At 51.0% G+C, this 19,374-nt stretch overlaps 1 protein-coding gene across 1 annotated transcript in view; it reads left to right on the forward strand.

The window, feature by feature from the left end:
* The window catches only part of LOC107125766 (tripartite motif-containing protein 7-like), a 19,517-nt gene extending 630 nt beyond the window's left edge, over window positions 1-18,887 (forward strand). Inside the window, exons 2-13 of the mRNA XM_015429216.1 lie at window positions 1,242-1,871; window positions 3,910-4,074; window positions 4,582-4,677; window positions 5,472-5,702; window positions 7,010-7,032; window positions 8,209-8,262; window positions 8,761-8,846; window positions 9,162-9,358; window positions 10,439-10,601; window positions 14,844-14,957; window positions 15,091-15,123; window positions 17,854-18,887. Of these exons, the coding sequence (XP_015284702.1) occupies window positions 1,242-1,871; window positions 3,910-4,074; window positions 4,582-4,677; window positions 5,472-5,702; window positions 7,010-7,032; window positions 8,209-8,262; window positions 8,761-8,846; window positions 9,162-9,358; window positions 10,439-10,601; window positions 14,844-14,957; window positions 15,091-15,123; window positions 17,854-18,263 (2,202 nt within the window). The 3' untranslated portion in view covers window positions 18,264-18,887. The remainder of the gene's footprint in view (window positions 1-1,241; window positions 1,872-3,909; window positions 4,075-4,581; window positions 4,678-5,471; window positions 5,703-7,009; window positions 7,033-8,208; window positions 8,263-8,760; window positions 8,847-9,161; window positions 9,359-10,438; window positions 10,602-14,843; window positions 14,958-15,090; window positions 15,124-17,853) is intronic.
* The last annotated feature ends 487 nt before the right edge of the window (window positions 18,888-19,374 follow it).

Here is a 19,374-nt window from a genome sequence, read left to right on the forward strand (position 1 = left end):
AGCCGAAGGACAAGCACTGGCTGCTCTGTATTTAAACATTCCCGGCTAGTGTAGCCACACCCTCTGTACAAATAACAACCTATGAGGTTGAAGATATAAAGCCCAATCACAAGCGGTCCCGCTTTACAGCGTGATTGGTAGACACTCTCTGGGCTAGGGCTCCTATTGGTTACATTAGGATCCTAGCCCAGCATGAAGCTCAACATGGCATCTCAATCAGTCGATTCACACATCAGTATTTACACAGTTCACATAGCAGTTATATACAATGCAATACATAACAGCTCCGCCCTCCCTCCCTCCCTCCCTCCCCCAACAGCCTTGCAGAGGGGAAAATGAGAACGTTTGGCAACGCGGTGGTGGCGGCGGCCGTTTCCTTCCCGCACGGTTGCTGGGGGTGGGGCGGGGGCCGAGAGAGGGGATAATTTATTATAGCCTCTCCTCCGGAGTCCTTGGAATCTCTTAAAAAAACGAATGCGCCTGCCGGCCGTGGCCTGCCCCCGAAATGGACTCGCCCCGCGCCGCCCGCCCACCAACATACATGGCTCCCGCCCACGACAGACAACCAATCCACTGCCCTACTAACTGGCCTGTGGTCAAGCGCCAGGAGGGAAGGAGGAACTGTGCTTCGGCCGGCTGCACCGAAGCAGAGCCGGGGACTGAGGGTGACTCTTTCGGAGAGGAGAGGGCCGGCAGGCCAGTGGCGCCCCTCTCTTCTCGCGCCCTTAGGCGATCGCCTAACCTCGCCTTATGAGGGTGAAGAGGGCACTGGGGAGCGATCTCCTCAATGGCTTCAGAGAGAGGGCTATGCCAGTCCTCTACCAGTACATCTAAGGGGTTGCCTGGGGGCCTTGGATCCCCCAGAGCATTCTGGAAAGCAACTGGATCCATCAGTCTCCGCAGGATAGCATAAATCATCTTGTTGCCTGAGCAAGGAGGGAGTCCAATGTTCCCTCTAAGCTGTGGAGCCTTGTGAGCAAAAATTCTACTTTGTGAGCTGCTGGCGTTAAAGTTGTGAGCGAGCGATTTGGCTACTGCATACATCAGTTAGCTCTGGAGCCCTCCTTCCTGAGCGAAGACGAAAATGTGTGAGCCAGAGGCTAAAAAACTCGATGAGCTAGCTCACACTAACTCAGCTTAGAGGGAACACTGGGAGGGACTGGGATTATCAACGGAGTCTTCAGGACAAAGTGGTCGGACCATGGAGAGCCACGGGAAGGGTCTCTATTCCTCCCTCTGAGGTGCCTGCCAAACACGGCGTCTCCCTGGCCAAGCTCTGCCTTCTAGCAGCTATTTTATTACTCGGCTGTCGAGTCTGCGCCAACAGAATCGATTTCCAGGAAGGGAAACGTCGCGGCTTTGAGAAGCGGGAAAACGAAACTAAGGCCGTCCTGTCGCGCTCTCCCCCAATTCGCCGAGGCAGCCATGGCGGCGGGGGTCCGGTGCAGGAGCTCTGCGAGGAGGCCTCTTGCTCCATCTGCCTGGAGTTCTTCAGGGACCCTGTCATGATCGCTGAGTGCGGCCACACCTTCTGCCGGGCCTGCCTGACCCTCAGTTGGGGGGAGTCGGGGGCCGCCGAGCCTTCCTGCCCCCAGTGCAGAGGAACAGCTCAGCCCCAGAACCTCAGGCCGAACCCGCAGCTGGCCAACCTCGTGGAAATCGCCAAGAAGGTCAGCCCTTCGGAAGGGGAGGGGGCGGGAAAGGGGGGAGAAGGCGAGGGGGGCGTCTGCGAGAAGCACGGGGAGCCCCTGAAGTTTTTCTGCCGGGAGGACAGAGCCCCCCTCTGCGTGGTCTGCAGCCGGTCCCGGGAGCACCGAGGTCACCGGGTGACTCCCCTGGAGGAGGAGGCGAAGTCTGCCGGGGAGAAGAAGGTAAGAAATCGCTGCGGATCTTCCCTGTGGAATAGCTGTGATTTCCTTTTGCCGTCCCTGGCTGTATCTTCGGTGGAGGGAAGAAAGAGTCTTAGCTGGGATCCAAATAAGGGTCTGTAAGAAATCCTTTTAATTTTAGGCCCCAGCTGCTCCACGGCGAACTGGGAATCGGTCGGCCTTTAGCTGTCCCCATCTGGACGACCAGAGTTGGTAACGGGATCCTTTGTTCTGAGCTGTGCTCCCTTTCACCAGGAGTGGAGGCTTTTCTTGCCTCTTGGTGGCTGGCTCAGGATTTCCCTTTGGATCAGAGCAGCCTCGTTTCTGCTCCTTTGTTCATAATGTCAGTATTAAGTTTTGACTCCCCCTTATTCAGCTTCAGGTTGGCTCCCATTCAAATGCCACGTTCTCCTTGCAAGCCCTGCCATCTATTCCACCCGGAGACGTCACTTTGTAAGTAGCGGAATTAGCTTGTTCAGGATCCCGTGCCCCCCACTTCCCACTGACAGGATCCACTTCCTCCCAGTGAAGCAGTGATATAGCTCATCTGTTGTGGGGGGCAGTGTTCCCTCTAAGCTGAGTTAGTGTGAGCTAGCTCAGAGTTTTTTAGCCTCCAGCTCACACATTTTTGTCCTAGCTCAGGAAGGAGGGCTCCAGAGCCAACTAATTTTTTGCAGCAGCCAAATCACCCGCTCACAACTTTAATGCCAGTAGCTCACAAAGTAGAATTTTTGCTTACAAGACTCCACAGCTTAGCGGGAACATTGGTGGTGTGTGTGTGTGTGTGTGCTGTTGCCTCTCCTGTATTGACATCTAGCAGCATGGCCAGACCAAGAGATCACTGCCAGACGGGGAATAGCCAGAGCAGAAGTTGCCAAACTTTTTAAGCCTGTGGACACCTGTGGAATTCTGACACAGTGTACTGGGCGCAGCCACAAAATGGCTGCCATATGAGGCGGCACCTTCCCTTTACTCACAAAATGAAGAGCCTTGTGCTGTGGTGGAAGCTGTTGCCAAAGCAGTGTTTTTCAAAATCTGCATACCCAGAAGCCCTCCTGGGCAAAATCCCCACCAACTTTCTCAAAACACTTGGCAAGCACCAGGAAAGGTGGTGACAGCCACCATGGCGCCCACAGCACCATACCGGGGACCCCTAGTGCAGAGTATGTGGTTCCCGTCCCCCCAGCCACCAAACTGCCTGCCCAGAATGACTGTAGAGGGACTAGTCCAGTATCAAGCCACAGTAACTCGCAATCTGGAATGAGGTGGGGAGCCCTCCAGAAACAGAGAAAAATGCATGTCCTTGCCAGACAAAACACTGGCAAGGTTGGCTGTATCAGAGGCGAACGTGCCTCATCCCAAGACGAGTTAACAATACCTGGACAAATATGTCGATATTGTTTCAAAACTGTTTTCAGAGCATTCCCCGTGATCATTCTGAGATTTTAGAAAGGGGAGTTTGGAGTTTTCTGGAATCTAGACTCAAGACAGGATGTTTTTTGTGTGGCCCTTCCTACTGTGGCAGCCATTTTGGGTTTGGCTCCACCTCCCGTAGCAGCCATTTTGGGATGGCACTCACCACCCTCTCAGAATCCCAGAGTTACCAGCGGAGGCTTAAAAGTGTTGGGGAACCACCGGAATAAACCAACACTTCCACTGAAAGCAACATAGGTATGTATTTGGGCCATCATGCTCCAGTTCTCTTCATTTTTGGCTTCCTTCTCCTGCCGCAGTCCCAGATGCTACCTGAGATCTCGTTCCTGGAGGAGAGGGGAGCCCCCAGCTGAGGAGTTGGGGGTGCATCTGCCAGGTGTGACTGGCAAGTGGATGCAGGGAGTGGCTGGTTTAATGCAAACCAGGAAGTGTTACGAATCTACTGACTGTCAAAGGAATTTGAAGCATTGATAAAAGCTTGGTTCTATCTCGCTTTCTGCTTAATCCACTGATCGTGTCCAGTATCTACAAGGATAGGTAGAGAAAGAGTTCAGAAATATGGGGGGAATAATAAAACCCAACGCGGTTCTCTTGTTTTTGGCTTCAGGCAACCGTGGCAGCTAGAAAGGGAAGCATTTGCCAGAAGCACCAGGAGCCGCTGAAGCTCTTTTGCAGGGACCACGAAGCCCCCATCTGCGTGGTCTGTGAGCAGTCCCAGGAGCACCGATACCACGACATCGTCCCTGTGGAGGAGGCCTCCCAAGAGTACAAGGTAGGAAGTGTGCCAGGTGGATGATAATAGGGTGGACGTGTGGATCCTCCCCAGCTGAACTCTGGGGTGTCCCAGGGCACTTTTTGTAGTGAACCTCTCAGGCTTTGGGCCCAGAGCGGGAGCAACAACATCTGTCTTTGCTGCCCATCTCTTGGCTTGACTGCTCCCTTGCTCATGGCCCTTCCCTCCTAATCAGGGGGTGGTGCTAGGAGGACGCCTGGGCACTCCTTGAGGCTTGGCTGTGCTGATGTCTGGCCAGCAGGTTGGGCTGCCAAGTCACCAGGGAGCATCATTGTTTTGGTAGGAGCTTTTAACAACAACAAAAATTTGCTATTGCGGGGGTTGCTGTTAATCCTCTGGCCAGGGTTAGCGTGGGACACAAGTCACACAACACATCCTGCATTTATGTCTATTTAGGCCTTTGATGACAGTTTTGCTTTTTATGGTTTATACTAAACTTCTGGAAAGAAATAAACCCTAATTTTGGGACTCCCCCCCCCCTTCCAGGATCAGTTCTGCACTTATGTGCAGATTCTGCAGAAGGAGAAGAACAAAGTTCTGACGTACAAAGCCAGTCTAGTGAAGGAAAGCCAAGACCTCCTTGTGAGTATCAATATTCCTGGGAAGTGAACGGCGACTGAAAACATACGAGGCCCAAATGCAGAAAACTCATGCACAGAAACTCAGCCTCCTGCCCTTGGGAATGCCTTTGTTTCCCAGGGGAAAGTTAATGAAAGACTGTTTAGAATTATGCTTTGTGAATGTTAAGAGAAGCACCTTTCCCCTCATACTTCTGCAATGAAAAGGTTAGCTTGCCATATCAGTGCAAAAGCTCCATGTGGAAGTAGCCATCGTACCTGTGTGTGTGGAGATGTGAGAAGCTTATTCAGCTCATTTTGTCTTTTTTTTTTGGGGGGGGTTGTATTTTTATGTGCGTGTGTGGGTGTGAATGTGTGCACCTGGAAGTCATGGCAACTTCTGGTGACTGACCTCTACTGGGGGCCTGGAAGATATTCAGAGAGGTGGCTGGATAGAGATTGCCCGTGCCTCTAGTATTCTTTGGAGATCTCCATCCAAGCACTTGCCAGAGATGGCCCTGCTTAGCCTCTGAGATCTGATGGGATCGGACTTGCCTTGGCTATCTAGGTCAGTGCCAGCTCTTTTTGCCTTGTATTGCAGGTCATGTTTGAGTTTTGTGCAGTAAAACTTCACTCCGAGAAGGAAGTAAATGCAGAGATAATTCGTGTGTCCTTTGGATGGGTCCTTCTGAAATGTTCTCTTACTGAATGTTGATGTGATCTCTGGGAAAGTCAAAAGTGCTCTTCCATTAGGAGTCTCCTCAGGGACGTCTTTCCACTTTGAACACTGATTGTATTCTTCTTCTTTTCCCGTCTCAGAGGCAAACCAAAGGAGAACAGCAGAAGATGCTGACCCAGTTCAGGCAACTTCACACATTCCTGGATAAGCAAGAGAAACTTCTGCTGGCCCAGATGGACGAGGTGGAGAAGGAGGTGGCAAGAAACAGGGACCAGCACCTGGCCGAAATCTCTGAGGAGCTCTCCGCTCTGGAAAGCCTCATCCGAGAGATGGAGGAGAAGAGTCAGTGGCCGGCCAGTGATCTCCTGCAGGTGAGGGGGTGGCAGGAATGGGCAGGGCTCTCCTTGGGGAGAAGGCTGGCTTCATATCCTCTCTGTGCCTCCTTCACTTAGCAGAAAAGCTATGCTCCTAGGAAGTTTTCCCCTCTGCCCCTTTCCATCTCCAGCCAGGGGCAGGCTGGACAATCCCTGTGGCCCACGAAACTCTACCCCCCCCGAGCCCCCTGCCTGGTGGACTGAGGCCGCTCGGTTTCCACCTCAGAAGCCAAAGTGTGTTTGTGTCTCAACCAACAGTCTGGGGAACCCCCATGCAGGTAAAGCCAGGCTCAAAAAGTAGCTCTTTAAAAACAAACACCAAGGAACAAGGGTCACATGCGGGATATTGCACAGCATGTTTTGAAAGGAGGATGTCTGTGGGGGTAGGAAATGTTGCTTATATGGCTGCTTGCGGGTGGGCGCGTAGAAATGCCCGCAGACAGACAACAGCAACCACAAATGGTTACAGGAATGGCATCCACACACCTGTTCCTGGCACCACGGTGCTTGCCGTTGTCAGCCCACGACGGCCATGCAGATGTGATGGCATTTATGCCCAGACCCTCCCTTCCCTTTCGTTACTGAGCCATCTTGCAACACTGCAGGGAAAAGGGGGCGGGGAGGAGTCCTTTAGTGGGCTATAAGGTGACAGATTTTGGCTCCTCTTCTCTCAGTCCCGGGGGAACCGTCCTCTCTCCATCTCTGGGCTTTTCTCAGGCCTTAAAGAAGAGGGCAGTAGCTAGATTGCTATAGTGTGGTAACATTATAATCTGCTGCACTAATTCCTAGCTCTTATTTTAAGGGAAGTGACGTGTAGGCTGCAAATTTCCAGATATAACTCTGCAACAGTAAGGGCTTTAATTTACCTATTATTTTTAAGGCTGGAAAATGCCCTCTAGTGGAAAGAAGGGAAATCACAGTGACGCAGGACTGAGGCAAGGAACGTTGTTGGGAATACATCTGTGTGTGCAGGTGGCTACAAGGGGTACACACCCAAATCTGAGGGCTTCCTGCCTTCCATGTTAGGGAAAATCCCTTTGTGAAAGTCGCCACTGTTGCATTGTCAAAGCAGATCACCCAGCTCTGCTCTGAAATGGCTCCACTTTGTGTGCTGATATTAGCCTCAGAGAGATTTTCTCCCACCTTATGAAGATCTACCCCAGCCTTTGAGTGACGTCTGCTAGTGGGACACAAGCAAAAGGCCAGAGTGAAGAATCCTGCAGAGTACGAGGGGTCTTCCTGATATGATCTTTTAGAAAGCATTGAGGATTATTTTTTTCTCTCTGTCTGCCTTTTTTCTTTAGGATGCCAGAAGCACCTTGCAGAGGTAAGTGGACCTTTAACATTAACCTTCTTAATGCTGGGATTGGACTGGGTAGCCTGTGAAGAACGTGGTCCTTCAGGATCTTGACTCAGGTCCAAATCAGGGGTAACTAAGAGCGTGGATCTCCATCTGTCTGTCAGTAAGAAACTGCTTCTGCACAGAGCCTCATCTACGGACCATCGTATACTGAAATAAGGGGGTGTGTGTCTGACCTGACACCTCGCTGTGCCTCTGTAGAACAAGGGTCCCCAACCTTTTGGGGGCTGCAGCCACCTTTGGAATTCTGACGTGGTGTGGTGGGTGTTGCCACAGGAGGCAGAGCCGGCCACAAAATGGCCACCGTAGCTAACTTTCAGTCACACAGCGAAGATCTTTGTGTTGTGGTGGCATCTGCTGCCAAAGCAACATTTTTACAAAATAGCCCAAGAAGTACAGTGTCACGACAGAGCCAAGGAGCGTAGATGAATCAAAGCAAGTCCACAAAGCAGTCCAGAGTCAGTCAAGGATTTTAGTCAGAAACACGGTTAAACCAGTCCGAAACAATTCACACATCCAGAATCAAACATTCCAGAGGTCAAGTCCATCAATCAGGTGAAGTCAGAGTAACGCAGAGCCAAATCGTAGTCAAAACAGGATGCCGAGGGTCAAGAAGCCAGAATTCCAAAGCCGAATGACAAACTGCCAGGAGGTCAGAGGATCCGAAGGAAAGTAGCACAGAGTGCCTGGTTCTGTCAACCGAAGTTGCCAGCACGATTGATTCAGGGCGAAAGGTCTGCTTAAATAGCATGCTGGCTTGTTATCTTATTAGTTCCCTGAAGCGACTGAGTGAACGTCTCCCACGCATGCGTGCAGCTCATCTCCTCTCAGTCAGCTCCTGACGCCTTCGATCTCGGAGCCTGCTGACAGCTGGGGGAGAGGCAGGTGGAGATTGACTTGTGCTTGCCAGCACCTGATCGACCTCAGGTGGCTTTAGCTGAGGACTTGCAGTTTCTTCTGTTAAAGGGGCCAAGTCCTGGCTGTCAAGCCCTGCTTCTGAGGCTACATCAAGAGCAGGCATGACACTATCTGTTAAAGGGGGCAAGTCCTCCTCCTGTCCCTGGCTGTCAAGTCTTGCTTCTGAGGCCACATCAGGGCTAGGCATGACACTATCCCCCCCCTCAGGCCCCCCCACATTCAAAGGGCCAGGTTTGTCCGGGTAGACCTCATGGAAGTCCCGGACCAGATCGGGAGCGTGTAAGTGGGAGGCAGGTTCCCAGGAACGATCGTCTGGGCCATAACCTTTCCAGTCAACGAGGTATTGCAGAGTACCCCGATGCAACCGAGAGTCGAGGACCTGCTGGACTTCGTACTCCTCATTATCATCCACCAAGACAGGTGGCGGTGGCGCGGGTGGTGTTTCCCGGTTAGGATCCGGAGGGGCTGCCAGCTGTAGGAGGGAACGATGGAATACGGGGTGGATTCGGAGATGGTCAGGCAGGAGTAGGTGAAAATCCACCGGGTTGACCTGAGCGTCGATCTTGTAGGGGCCCATGAAGTGGGCGCTCAATTTAGACGAGCGGCCAGGTGTCCGTAGGTAGCGGGTGGATAGCCACACTAGGTCGCCGGCTTTGAGGGGTGGTCCTTCTTGGCGGTGGTGGTCAGCTGCCAGTTTGTACGCTTCCTTGGCATGCTGTAGCTGCTCCTGGAGCAAGGCATGGATTGCATGGAGCTCTTGGATCCTGGTATCTGCAGCGGGTACATCGGATGGGGGGCTGGCCGGAAAAAAGAAGCGTGGGTGGTAACCATAGTTGGCTGCGAACGGCGTGACTTGAGTGGAGGTATGTACCGCGTTGTTGTAGGCGAATTCTGCCAACGGTAGTAAGGAGTACCAATTGTCCTGCTGGTAGGTGGTATAGCAGCGTAGGTATTGCTCTAGTGTGGCGTTGGTTCTCTCAGTCTGTCCATCGGTTTGGGGATGGTAAGCCGAGGACAGATGAATCTCAGTTCCCAAGCCTCGGTGCAACGCCTGCCATAACCGAGAAAAGAATTGTGGACCTCGATCCGAGATGATACGTAACGGAATACCATGCAGCCGAAAGACATGGTGTAGGTATAACTGGGCTGTTTCTGGCCCCGTGGGGATCTTAAGACAGGGAACAAAATGAGCCATCTTTGTGAGTACGTCTACTATGACGAAGATGCAGGTGTACCCTTGGGATCGGGGAAGATCAACAATGAAGTCCATCGAGATGACCTCCCAAGGGCCCGACGGCACTGGAAGCGGTTGCAAGAGACCTGGTGGCTTGGCAGGAACATCCTTGGCCCGGCGGCAGACGTCGCAGGTGCTGACGTAACGATCCACATCAGCCCGAACCCGAGGCCACCAGAAGTCACGAGTCAATAGGTGGGTTGTTTTGTGTCGTCCAAAATGCCCGGCTGGGAGCGCATCATGGGTGAGACGCAGGATTCGGGTCCTCAGTGGTCCTGGGGAGACATAAATCTGGTCTCGATGATAGAGCAAGCCATTCCTGGTAGACAGGTCCCTGGAAACCCCTTGTTGTAGCTCCAGAAGACATTCCTGAGCCCAAGGGTCCGTAGCCTGACTGGCCCGGATGTCCTCGGCGAGGGAAGAAGAGTCTGGAGCAGCGGCAAAAACCGTGGGCGGCAGGATACTGGTGTTTGGTGCTTCTTTGGCTACAGTGGTTGCATATTCTGGCTTGCGGGACAAGGCGTCTGCTTTTTGATTTTGTGTGTGTGGTATATAGGAGATCTTGAAGTTGAAGCGGGAGAAGAAGAGGGACCAGCGGATTTGTCGTTGGTTCAACCGGCTGGTTGTCTGGAGTTGCTCTAGGTTTCTGTGGTCAGTAAGTACTTGAACTGGATGACGGGCTCCTTCAAGGTGGTGACGCCAGACCTCGAAGGCGGTCTTGATGGCTAATAGCTCCCTCTCCCAGATAGTATAATTCCGTTCCGCCGCGGAAAGTTGCCGGGAATAGTAGGTGCAGGGTTGCAACGGCTGGGTGGGATCATGTTGCTGGGAGAGCACAGCCCCTAACGCTACACTGGAGGCATCAGCCTCCATGGTAAAGGGGAGACGAGGATCGGGGTAGCGAAGTAGGGGGCCGGAAGCAAAGCACTGTTTCAAAATAGCGAAGGCGTGTTCAGCTTCTGAGGTCCATTGGAAGGGTTCCTTTGGCCGAAGGAGACGGGTCAGGGGTTTTGTCAGCTCAGCATAGGCTGGTATAAACTGGCGATAGTAATTGGCGAAGCCGAGGAGGCGTTGGACATCTTTCCGGTTCTGTGGAGTTTGCCACTGGAGAATGGCCTCCACCTTCTTGGGGTCCATCAGGGTTCCTTGGGGTGAAATGATATGGCCCAGGAACTCGACTGACCTGAGGTGAAAAGCACACTTTTCCAGTTTGCCATACAGCCCATGGGCGTGAAGGCGGTGAAGCACTTGCCGTACATGCTCTATGTGTTGTGGCAGGGAGACGGAATAAACCAAAATGTCGTCCAAGTAAATTATCACGAACCGGTCAAGGAGGTCGCGGAAGACATCGTTCATGAAACGTTGAAATACCGCGGGGGCGTTGGTTAATCCAAAGGGCATGACCAGATGTTCATATTGGCCGTACCGGGTACCGAAGGCTGTCTTCCATTCGTCTCCCGCCTTGATTCTGACCAAGTTATATGCCCCGCGAAGGTCGAGCTTGGTGTAAATCTGAGCGCCCTTCAGGCGGTCCAGTAGTTCCGGAATCAAGGGGAGCGGGTAACGATCTCGGATCGTGATTTTGTTTAAGGCCCTGTAATCATTGCAGAGTCGGGGGTCTCCCGTCTTCTTCTTGACGAAGAGAACCGGAGAGGACAGTGGAGAGTTTGAAGGCCGAATAAACCCTCGGGCCAGGTTTTTATCTAAGTAGTCCCGTAGCGCCACCAGCTCTGGTTCTGACATGGGATATAAGCGACCGGTGGGCAAGGGAGCGTCCGGTAGAAGATTGATAGCACAAATCGTATGGTCGATGCGGGGGGAGCTGATCTGCTTCCTTTTCATCAAACACATCCGAGAATGATTGATAGCAAGCAGGCAAGGATGTAGTGGCCCCTAGCAGCAGAGCAGCTGGTGTGGAATCTGCCGGAAATGCTGGGGATGAGAGTTCTTCGCTAGGGTCTACTGAGGATGTGGTCGAGGAGATAGGTGCAAAGTGGAGGTCCTGGTGAACCCAGTCGACTTGAGGATTGTGCAGGCGTAGCCAAGAAAGACCCAGAATGATGGGGAACTGAAGCATCCTTACCAAGTCAAAAGTCAACTTTTCCTGATGTTGATGGACCCATAGGGTGAGTGGCTGGATAGGAGTAGGCGTCCGTCGATGGCCTCAACGAGAGCGGGGTTTTTCTTTTCCCGGGTGGGGATGCCATGTTCTCTGGCAAAGAGAATATCCATAAAGCAACAGGCGGCACCTGAGTCCAGCATGGCATGGATGAATAGCCATCTTCCATCCGGGAGCTGTAAACGTACCGGCAACAGGAAAGGGGCCTGAGGTGGATAGGAGGAGCTGGAGGACCCCAGAGTATGCCCCAAACCGGGGGGTCCGGTCAGATTTGGGGCTGTCCTTTTCCCCCTGGGGCTGGAACAGCTGGGTGTTTTCGTTTGGTGGGACAGCCGAAGGAAAAATGCCCCGCCTCTCCACAATAAAGACACCGGTTTTGGGTGCGCCGTCGCAGCTTCTCCTCAGGAGTAAGGCGGGGGCGAGCCACACCCAATTGCATTGGTTCTGTGTCTGGAGAGAGCGTAGAGGGGCCAGGAGAAGGGGCCCTTGGTAGCGTCGGAAGGGTCCTGGAAGAGACGCTGTACTGCTTTCTTTTCTGGCAGCGGCTTTGCAGCCACCCGTCAATACGGAGGCATAAGTGGATGAGGTTTTGCAGAGTAGTTGGGCGTTCACTGCGAGCCAACTCATCCAGGATTTCATCGGATAGTCCTTCAGTGTACTGATCCATGAGTGCTGCTTCATTCCAAGCCAGGTCTTGGGCGATCAGTTGGAACTCAGTGGTATACTGAGAGACCGAGGTTTTCCGTTGGCTGAGTGCCCGGATCTTACGGTTGGCTGTCTCAGCTTTCACTGGGTTGGCATAGGCGGCAGAGAAATGAGCCTTGAAGCCCTGGTAATTAGACAGTAAGGGGGAGCTCCCCACTAGCAAGGGCCCATTTGGCAGCTTGCCCTTTAAGAAGGCTCAAGATAAAACAGACCTTGGTTTTGTCTGTAGTAAAATCCCGGTCACGGAGTTCCATATATAATTCACATTGAGCGAGAAAAGCAGGAAACTCATCTACATTTCCGCCAAACCTGTCTGGGGGATTCACAGGGCAGCGTGGTGGAGGAGTAGCAGAAACGGCCAAGGCAGCAGCATTCGCGGCTGTTTGCTGCTGCAGCGCTAGTACAGCCTGAGTTAACTGTTGCACCTGGCTTAATACTCCTGGAAGAGGGTCAGACCCTCCTGCCGCTTCGTCTTCCATGGTGGAAATGAGTGAGCGTGTGGGGGTGCTGGCAATCTGTCATGACAGAGCCAGTTTCTTCTGTTAAAGGGGCCAAGTCCTGGCTGTCAAGCCCTGCTTCTGAGGCTACATCAAGAGCAGGCATGACACTATCTGTTAAAGGGGGCAAGTCCTCCTCCTGTCCCTGGCTGTCAAGTCTTACTTCTGAGGCCACATCAGGGCTAGGCATGACATACAGAGTTCGAGTCTCCTCAGCTGCATTCATTCCAGAAAATGGGAGGTGGTAAACTTAATTGGCCCAAATAATGCCTTGGTGGGCATTGGGGCTGCCTACAATGGCATTTACTGACTGAGCACTGCGGTGACCACCCAGCCCAATCCAATGTTTGGTGTAGTGGTTAAGACAGTTTGGTGTAGTGGTTAAGTGCGCGGACTCTAATCTGGGAGAACCGGGTTTGATTCCCCACTCCTCCACTTGCACCTGGCAGCCATCCAGGCGGGAGCAGAAAGGTAGCTCTTCAAGGAGTGAGGCCGGCTCCCCCTCCTCCTCCCCCCCTCCTCCTCTTCCTCCTCCTCCTCCTCCTCCTCCTCCTCTTCTTCTTCATGTGCTCCATGTGTTAAGGAGTGTAGGAATGTAGGGTGAGACAACAGACGAGGAAGCAGGAGGTGGAGTGTGTGCTATGTTTACATCAGAGTTCCTGCCACCATGTGGCACTGAAATGTGCTGTTTCTGCTCAGATGACACTTTGGCCTTTTCCACACTGGCATTTTGGCCTGCATCCAGTGCTCTGGGGAAGTGGGAATGGCCCCCCAATGCCACCAGGGTGCTTTTTTGACTCCCACCCCATCAGCCATTGGCATCTTGGCATAATGTCAAGTACCATTTAAAAAAAGCCCCACTCCCCCCAGGGCAAAGTAAGGGAATGGCCTCCATGGTGACTGGGGCGAGGAAACTCACTGTCAGGAAGCCATTGGCAGCCTCAGTAACAGCAGGGCTTCTGAAAGAAAGTGTTCTCAAGCAGAGCAACCCGTTATGGGGAATACACGCGTGTTGATCAGAAACGTATTTTACCTATACCTCTCCGCAGGTAGGTTTAGATGAAGAATTGTCATGTGACATTGGGCTCAAACGTCCACCCCCCATGGCAAATGATTGACAGGAAGAGAAGTATGGGCAGGTCCAGTTATGTCATGTGGCGTGTTTTCTTCCTTCATGTATCCACCACACTCTTAAGAACCTAAGAAAAGGGATTAGGCCTGTGGTCCATCTAGGCCAGCATCCTGCTTCCTGCAGTGGCCACCTAGTTGTCCTGAAGGGCCAGTCCAACCAAGGACAGAGGCTGAGGCCCTCCCCTGCCTCCTAGTCCTGGTGCTCAGAGGTTTGCTACCTCTGAAGGGCTCCCTTCAGTCCCCGAGTCTAGTAGCTGTTGATGGATCTCCATGAATCTGTCTAATCCCCTTTGAAAGCTCTCTGTGCTGGTGGCCATCACCACCTCAACCTGCAGTCAATTCTCAACAACTTCATTGGATTCCTCTCAGTTCTAGTACTGTGCGAGAGGGAGGAAAAGACACCAACGCGATGTACTTGATTCTGCCTTCCTCTATTTTCTCCTCACATTAACCACCCTGTCTGAGAGAGAGACTGGTCTGACGTCACCCATTGAGCTGAGTGGGATTGAACCAGGGTCCTACTGTCCTCGTCCAGAACTCTCACCAGCTTTCTTTTTCATTATCTAGACATTTGATAAATATAAGCAGGGGACATGAGTTGGCTGTTCTTAGGGGAATCTAGACGTTTGCTTTTTTAAGAGTTTGGTCTGGGCTCTGAAGTGCTACAGAGCAGCTGAAGCACAAATGGCTATTAAAAAGAAAGCAGACCCTGTTCAGGCCTCAAAGGCCACTGTGAGAAAGGAAGGGCTCCTGTCTCCTTCATGCCGAGACAGTGTTGGGGCAGGGAGTTTCCCTGTTTTTGGTGTTCCACATGCACAAAGTACTGCACAAGGAGCAGTAAAAATAACCTCCCCGGTGCTATTTCAGTGTGGGAAAATGGCTGGTGGGGGAGGCAGGAGTGCCCCCCCCCCCAGAGGCAAGCTAAGCCCAAAAGGGCTCTGTTTTATTTTGTGGTAGCCATTCCCCGCAGCTGCTGTATGGCTGTGCAGAACCCAGGCCCAATTCTTAACAAAACAGGAGCTACAGTTCTGTGAGCGTTCCTCTCCAAAGAGGGCCCCCCCCCCATCTTGCTCTGCTTTCAGCTTCAGCCTTTCTCCCAGTTCTTTTTTCTGTTGTTTTTTTATGGGGGGGCAGGATTCTGAATTTGATGGCATCTTAACGGGATTTTCTCCAGGTACAAAGGAGGCATTTGAGAATCCAGTGGCTTTTCCTGTTGCACTGAAGTGGCGCATCTGGGACTTCTCAGATTTAAGTCCCCTTTTGGAGGGCATCAAGAAGCAATTCAAAGGTAATGAAGAAATGCTGCAGGGATTTCAGACCCCAAGAGAAATTAGACAGTATTGTTAGCTGATATTTTTGTCCTAAGATTTCTGATAAGCACAAGGGTCTGCTACTCACCTTCTGTTGCTTTGCTTCCTCAGACACACTGAATTCTGGATTTCACCTGCAGAAAGGTACATTTTTCTTCATACACAGATCAATTATTTCTAAACTAAAAAGCTTGCAATTTGTGTTCTTCTACTTGTTGTTCTCAGAGAACAATATCGAATGCTTTTGTTTTGTTCCTCTAAACCTTACCCTCCCTGCCACAGCCAGTTCCTTCTTGTTCTGAGGAGGTCTGTAAGGGTGAAAGAAAAGGTGAACTCTGAGGGGATTAACTGCCTCTTTTTAACTTCCTGCCGCCATATTGGAATGATGGTAGAATGACTGCTGGGCAATAGCACTTGAGGACCTTTCAGCTCCTCCCCTTGAGAGGCACAGACCAGGTGGAGTGTCTGCTTTCTCTAAGTGGATTTTACTGCCTGTATAAGCCCTGTTGTTGCTGCGCTTTATCATCAGCTGCACTGATAATAGGGAAACCATGCAAACCCATCCCTATGTGGAAATCACTATTAGAGCACCTGGGTCTTTCTAGGAGAGAGAACCTAAAAAGGTAAGTCTAACAGAATAGAGGGCCAACAATAAAAAACTTAATTATATAGTATGAAAGGATACATGTATTTATTAACAAAGAATTAAAAAGCATATAAGGGCCCAATCACACCTCATGTAAGAATGGCAAAATTTAGCACACAAGGGCCAGTGGACTTGACCTGACGCGTTTTGGCCTGCATAGGCCTTCTTCAGAGGTCAAACATATTGAGGAGCATATTGGCTTATATCATAGTGCAATGCAATCATATAATTATGTAACATAGATACAAGATGGACCAGAAAAGAACTGTTCCAAAGTGAAACCACTAGGCACAGAATAAAAGTATAAATGAGGCCTCCAAAGGTGCAATCACATGCCAGATGGTGTTTCACTGATAATAATTTCTGGTCCAGAAAGTGCCTTCCAAAGATTGTATAGCCAAAGCGTCCTCAGTAAAATTGTCCTATATTTGGCATTTTTACATGAGGTGTGATTGGGCCCTTATATGCTTTTTAATTCTTTGTTAATAAATACATGTATCTTTTCATACTATATAATTAAGTTTTTATTGTTGGCCCTCTGTTCTATTGGACTTACCTTTTTAGGTTCTGTATCCCAGGTTTCAGGGTTACGTCCCCGTCCTCCCCATTTTTGTCCCTTCTTTCTATGAGAGAGCCAGCGTGGTGCAGTAGTGAAGAGAAGCAGACTCTAACCTGGAGACCTGGGTTTGATTTCTCACTCCTCCACATAAAGCCTGCTGGGTGATCTTGGGCCAGTCAAAGTTCTCCCTAGCAGGTACAAAAAGAATTGGAAGCATGTCTACGAGAGCTGGACCCAGTGAAAAGTAATAGGCTATGAGTGGCCAAGGATCAAAACTGGCATCAGGAGCACCATTGGCAAATGGGAGGCTGGCAGGACAAGTTCTGGTCACCACCAGCATGTTAGAAACCGATCCAGATTGGGATTATAACTCCCCAGTGGGACAACAATATATAGACATCTTAAGAAAAGGAGTAGTGCAGGCAATGAGGTGAGTCAGTGCTAAGCCTGTAGATTGGCAAAAGATCCACGATGTCATACAAGGTCCAGAAGAGTCCCCAGGGGATTTCCTCCGAAGACTGGAAGAGGCTGTGTCCATGTATGGGGGGGGGGGGTAGATCCTAAGGCTGAGAGTCAAGTTCCCCCGGTGAGAGAATTATTAAAGGCTCAGGTTTCTAGGGATATAAGAAAGGTGTTATATCAACATGAGGATTACAATGAGATGACCATGTTACAAGTAATGTCAGTCGCTACACACATTTTTATGACTAGGAAACATGCAAGTTGGAGGCAGAAGGAGGAAGAGGCTGTGAAAATATTAGCTATGGGAATGGGAGTTGGAACTTGGGGAGGTGGTGTCCACTTAAGGGGAGGATATAGTGGCTGAGGAAGAGGTCCTGGACAAGGGGGAAATTGGGAATAGTGAGGGAAGGCAGGGATGCTATATATGTGGGGAAATGGGGCATTGGAAGCGAGAATGCCCAGAAAGAGGGAAAGGGGATCAGAAGGTTTAAGGTGATTGGTAGATTACACAGAGGACGAGGAGTGACTGGAAGGGACTGAGAGGGCCTGTGACCTGGTGGGGAAGGAAGTCATAATAATTACAAGATCCGTTGAGAAACCTTATATATCACTGTGTATAGGAAACCATGAGTATAGCTGTTTGGTGAATACAGGGGCAACTCTGTCCTCCCTGCCACTCCTGAAGGACCAGTCATCAGGAAAAACAGAATGGGTCATGGGAACAGAGGGGAAGCCAAGGATCTGTCCTGTTTCCAAGATGCAAAGGATAATGATAGGTCTTTAACAAGAGAAGATGCATTCCTGATGACAAACGGCCCCGTTCATTTATTAGGGAGAGATTTGTTGACAAAATTACTGGCAAGTATACATTGTACCCTTGAGGAAATAAGATCAGAAATGCCCACGGCTAAATTGGAAATGTGCATGCAACTACTAGAACCACCAGCAGAGCTACAAACGAAGATAGGGCAGTTGGAGACATTGGTGGAAGAGGTACCGCTGTGGGTATGAGAAAAAGGAAAGGGGGGTGCCTGTTTGAGTTTGTGCCACCGGCTGGAGTCGAGCAAAGCTCATATAACACTAGGGAAGGGTGGAAGAGGTGGGAGAAGGCCATGACTGGCACGAGAAGGAAACCGAACAGGCCAGAGGGTCAAATCTTCCCAGCTGATGCTGTTTCTCTTCTTGTCTCCTCATTTCCTCCCAACAGCAAATGTGACTCTGGATCCAGACACGGCCCATCCTGAACTCATCCTGTCTGAGCGTCAGAAACGCGTGAGACGAGAAAAAGCTCAAGCTCTGCCCAACAATCCTGAGAGATTTGACCAGAGTGGTGCTGTGCTGGGCCATGAGGGATTCACAGCAGGCCGCCATTTCTGGGAAGTCCTTGTGGGAAGTGAGAAAGAATGGGCTGTGGGGGTGGCCAGACAGTCTGTGAGCAGGAAGGGAGAGCTTTTCTTGCATCCTGAGAAAGGGATCTGGGCTGTGCGGAAGCTGCCAGTGGGGTACATAGCTGCCAAAAGAGGCAGCCCTCCCCTGACCCTAACCGGGGAGCTGAAGAGGATCCGAGTGTGCCTGAACTACACTGGGGGTCGAGTGGCCTTTTTCGACGCTGACTGAGCAGCCCTTCTCTACGAGTTCTCTGGAGCCTCCTTCCCAGGAGAGACCCTCCTGCCCTTCTTTTGGGTGCCTTCAAAAGGCCACCTCAAAATCTCTTCATAAGACCTTTTCTTCACACTAGGACCACCAATAAGAAAATATTATTTCTCAAGAGCCCCCCTTTTTTGAGTCCTGTAGCGGTCTCTCCGGGCTCCCAGCCACCAAAATTGACTTGAGTAAAATGGTGGCATTTCCCAGCATTCCTTTCCCCCCCTTTGTACCTCCCCCCCCCTTTGTACCAGAGAAGGCAGGATATAAATCAAAATAAATAAATAAATAATTTCTGAAAGCAACAGTAACGCATTTCACACTGTGAAGAATAACAGGCTTGTTCTAAAGGAGAACTCCACACAACCTCCCTGGGCCTTCTCTCACCTCTATTCTCCTCAAGGACGAGAGGAACCAATGCAGGCCGAACAGAAGAAGAAGAGGCCCTGCATGTTTCAGTTACTATTTGGGACTTCCTCTTTAATGGACACCATCTGTTAGGATTTGCCTGTCTTCAGCCTGCCCTTAATGATAGGCACTGAAGATCCTGTCCCTGTCAAGGTTGTTGTGTTCATAAGCACTTGTGTTTCAGTTATACCAGAGGTTGAAAAGGTGTTATGTTTATTATAAGCTTATGTTATCTTGAAAACTGTGCTGCTTGGAGGGGGTTTTTTGGAGGGAAGGAGAAGCCATTTCATAACTGCCTGACAAGCCCCAAAGGGTGCCATCATTTATTGACTTGATCCATCCACAACTCTGCAGTCGGACAGAAAATCCGGAGGTGGATTTGCGTAGCCAGGGTCCTGCTGGGTTATGCTTACATTAAGGCTTCTCTTCCTGTTGTTTTTGTGTCTCTTTTCAAATCACTATAGCGCCTTTCCATCCACACAGCTGTCTCCCTCTCCTTTGTGTTTCCAAGGAACTGGGAGCTCCTATTTTATCCTCACCATGACCCTGTGAGGGAAGTTAGGCCAAGAGCGAGTGAGCTTCGTCCTGGAGAGTTGGGGTGCAGAGCTGGGGAGGGTAGGGACCAGATGGGCTCATAAGGCCATAGCGGCCGTCCTCTGAAGCAGCCATTCTCTCC

Source organism: Gekko japonicus, unplaced genomic scaffold (genome assembly GCF_001447785.1).
Source record: "Gekko japonicus isolate JY-2015 unplaced genomic scaffold, Gekko_japonicus_V1.1 scaffold3298, whole genome shotgun sequence".
In the NCBI taxonomy this organism is placed as follows: domain Eukaryota; kingdom Metazoa; phylum Chordata; class Lepidosauria; order Squamata; family Gekkonidae; genus Gekko; species Gekko japonicus.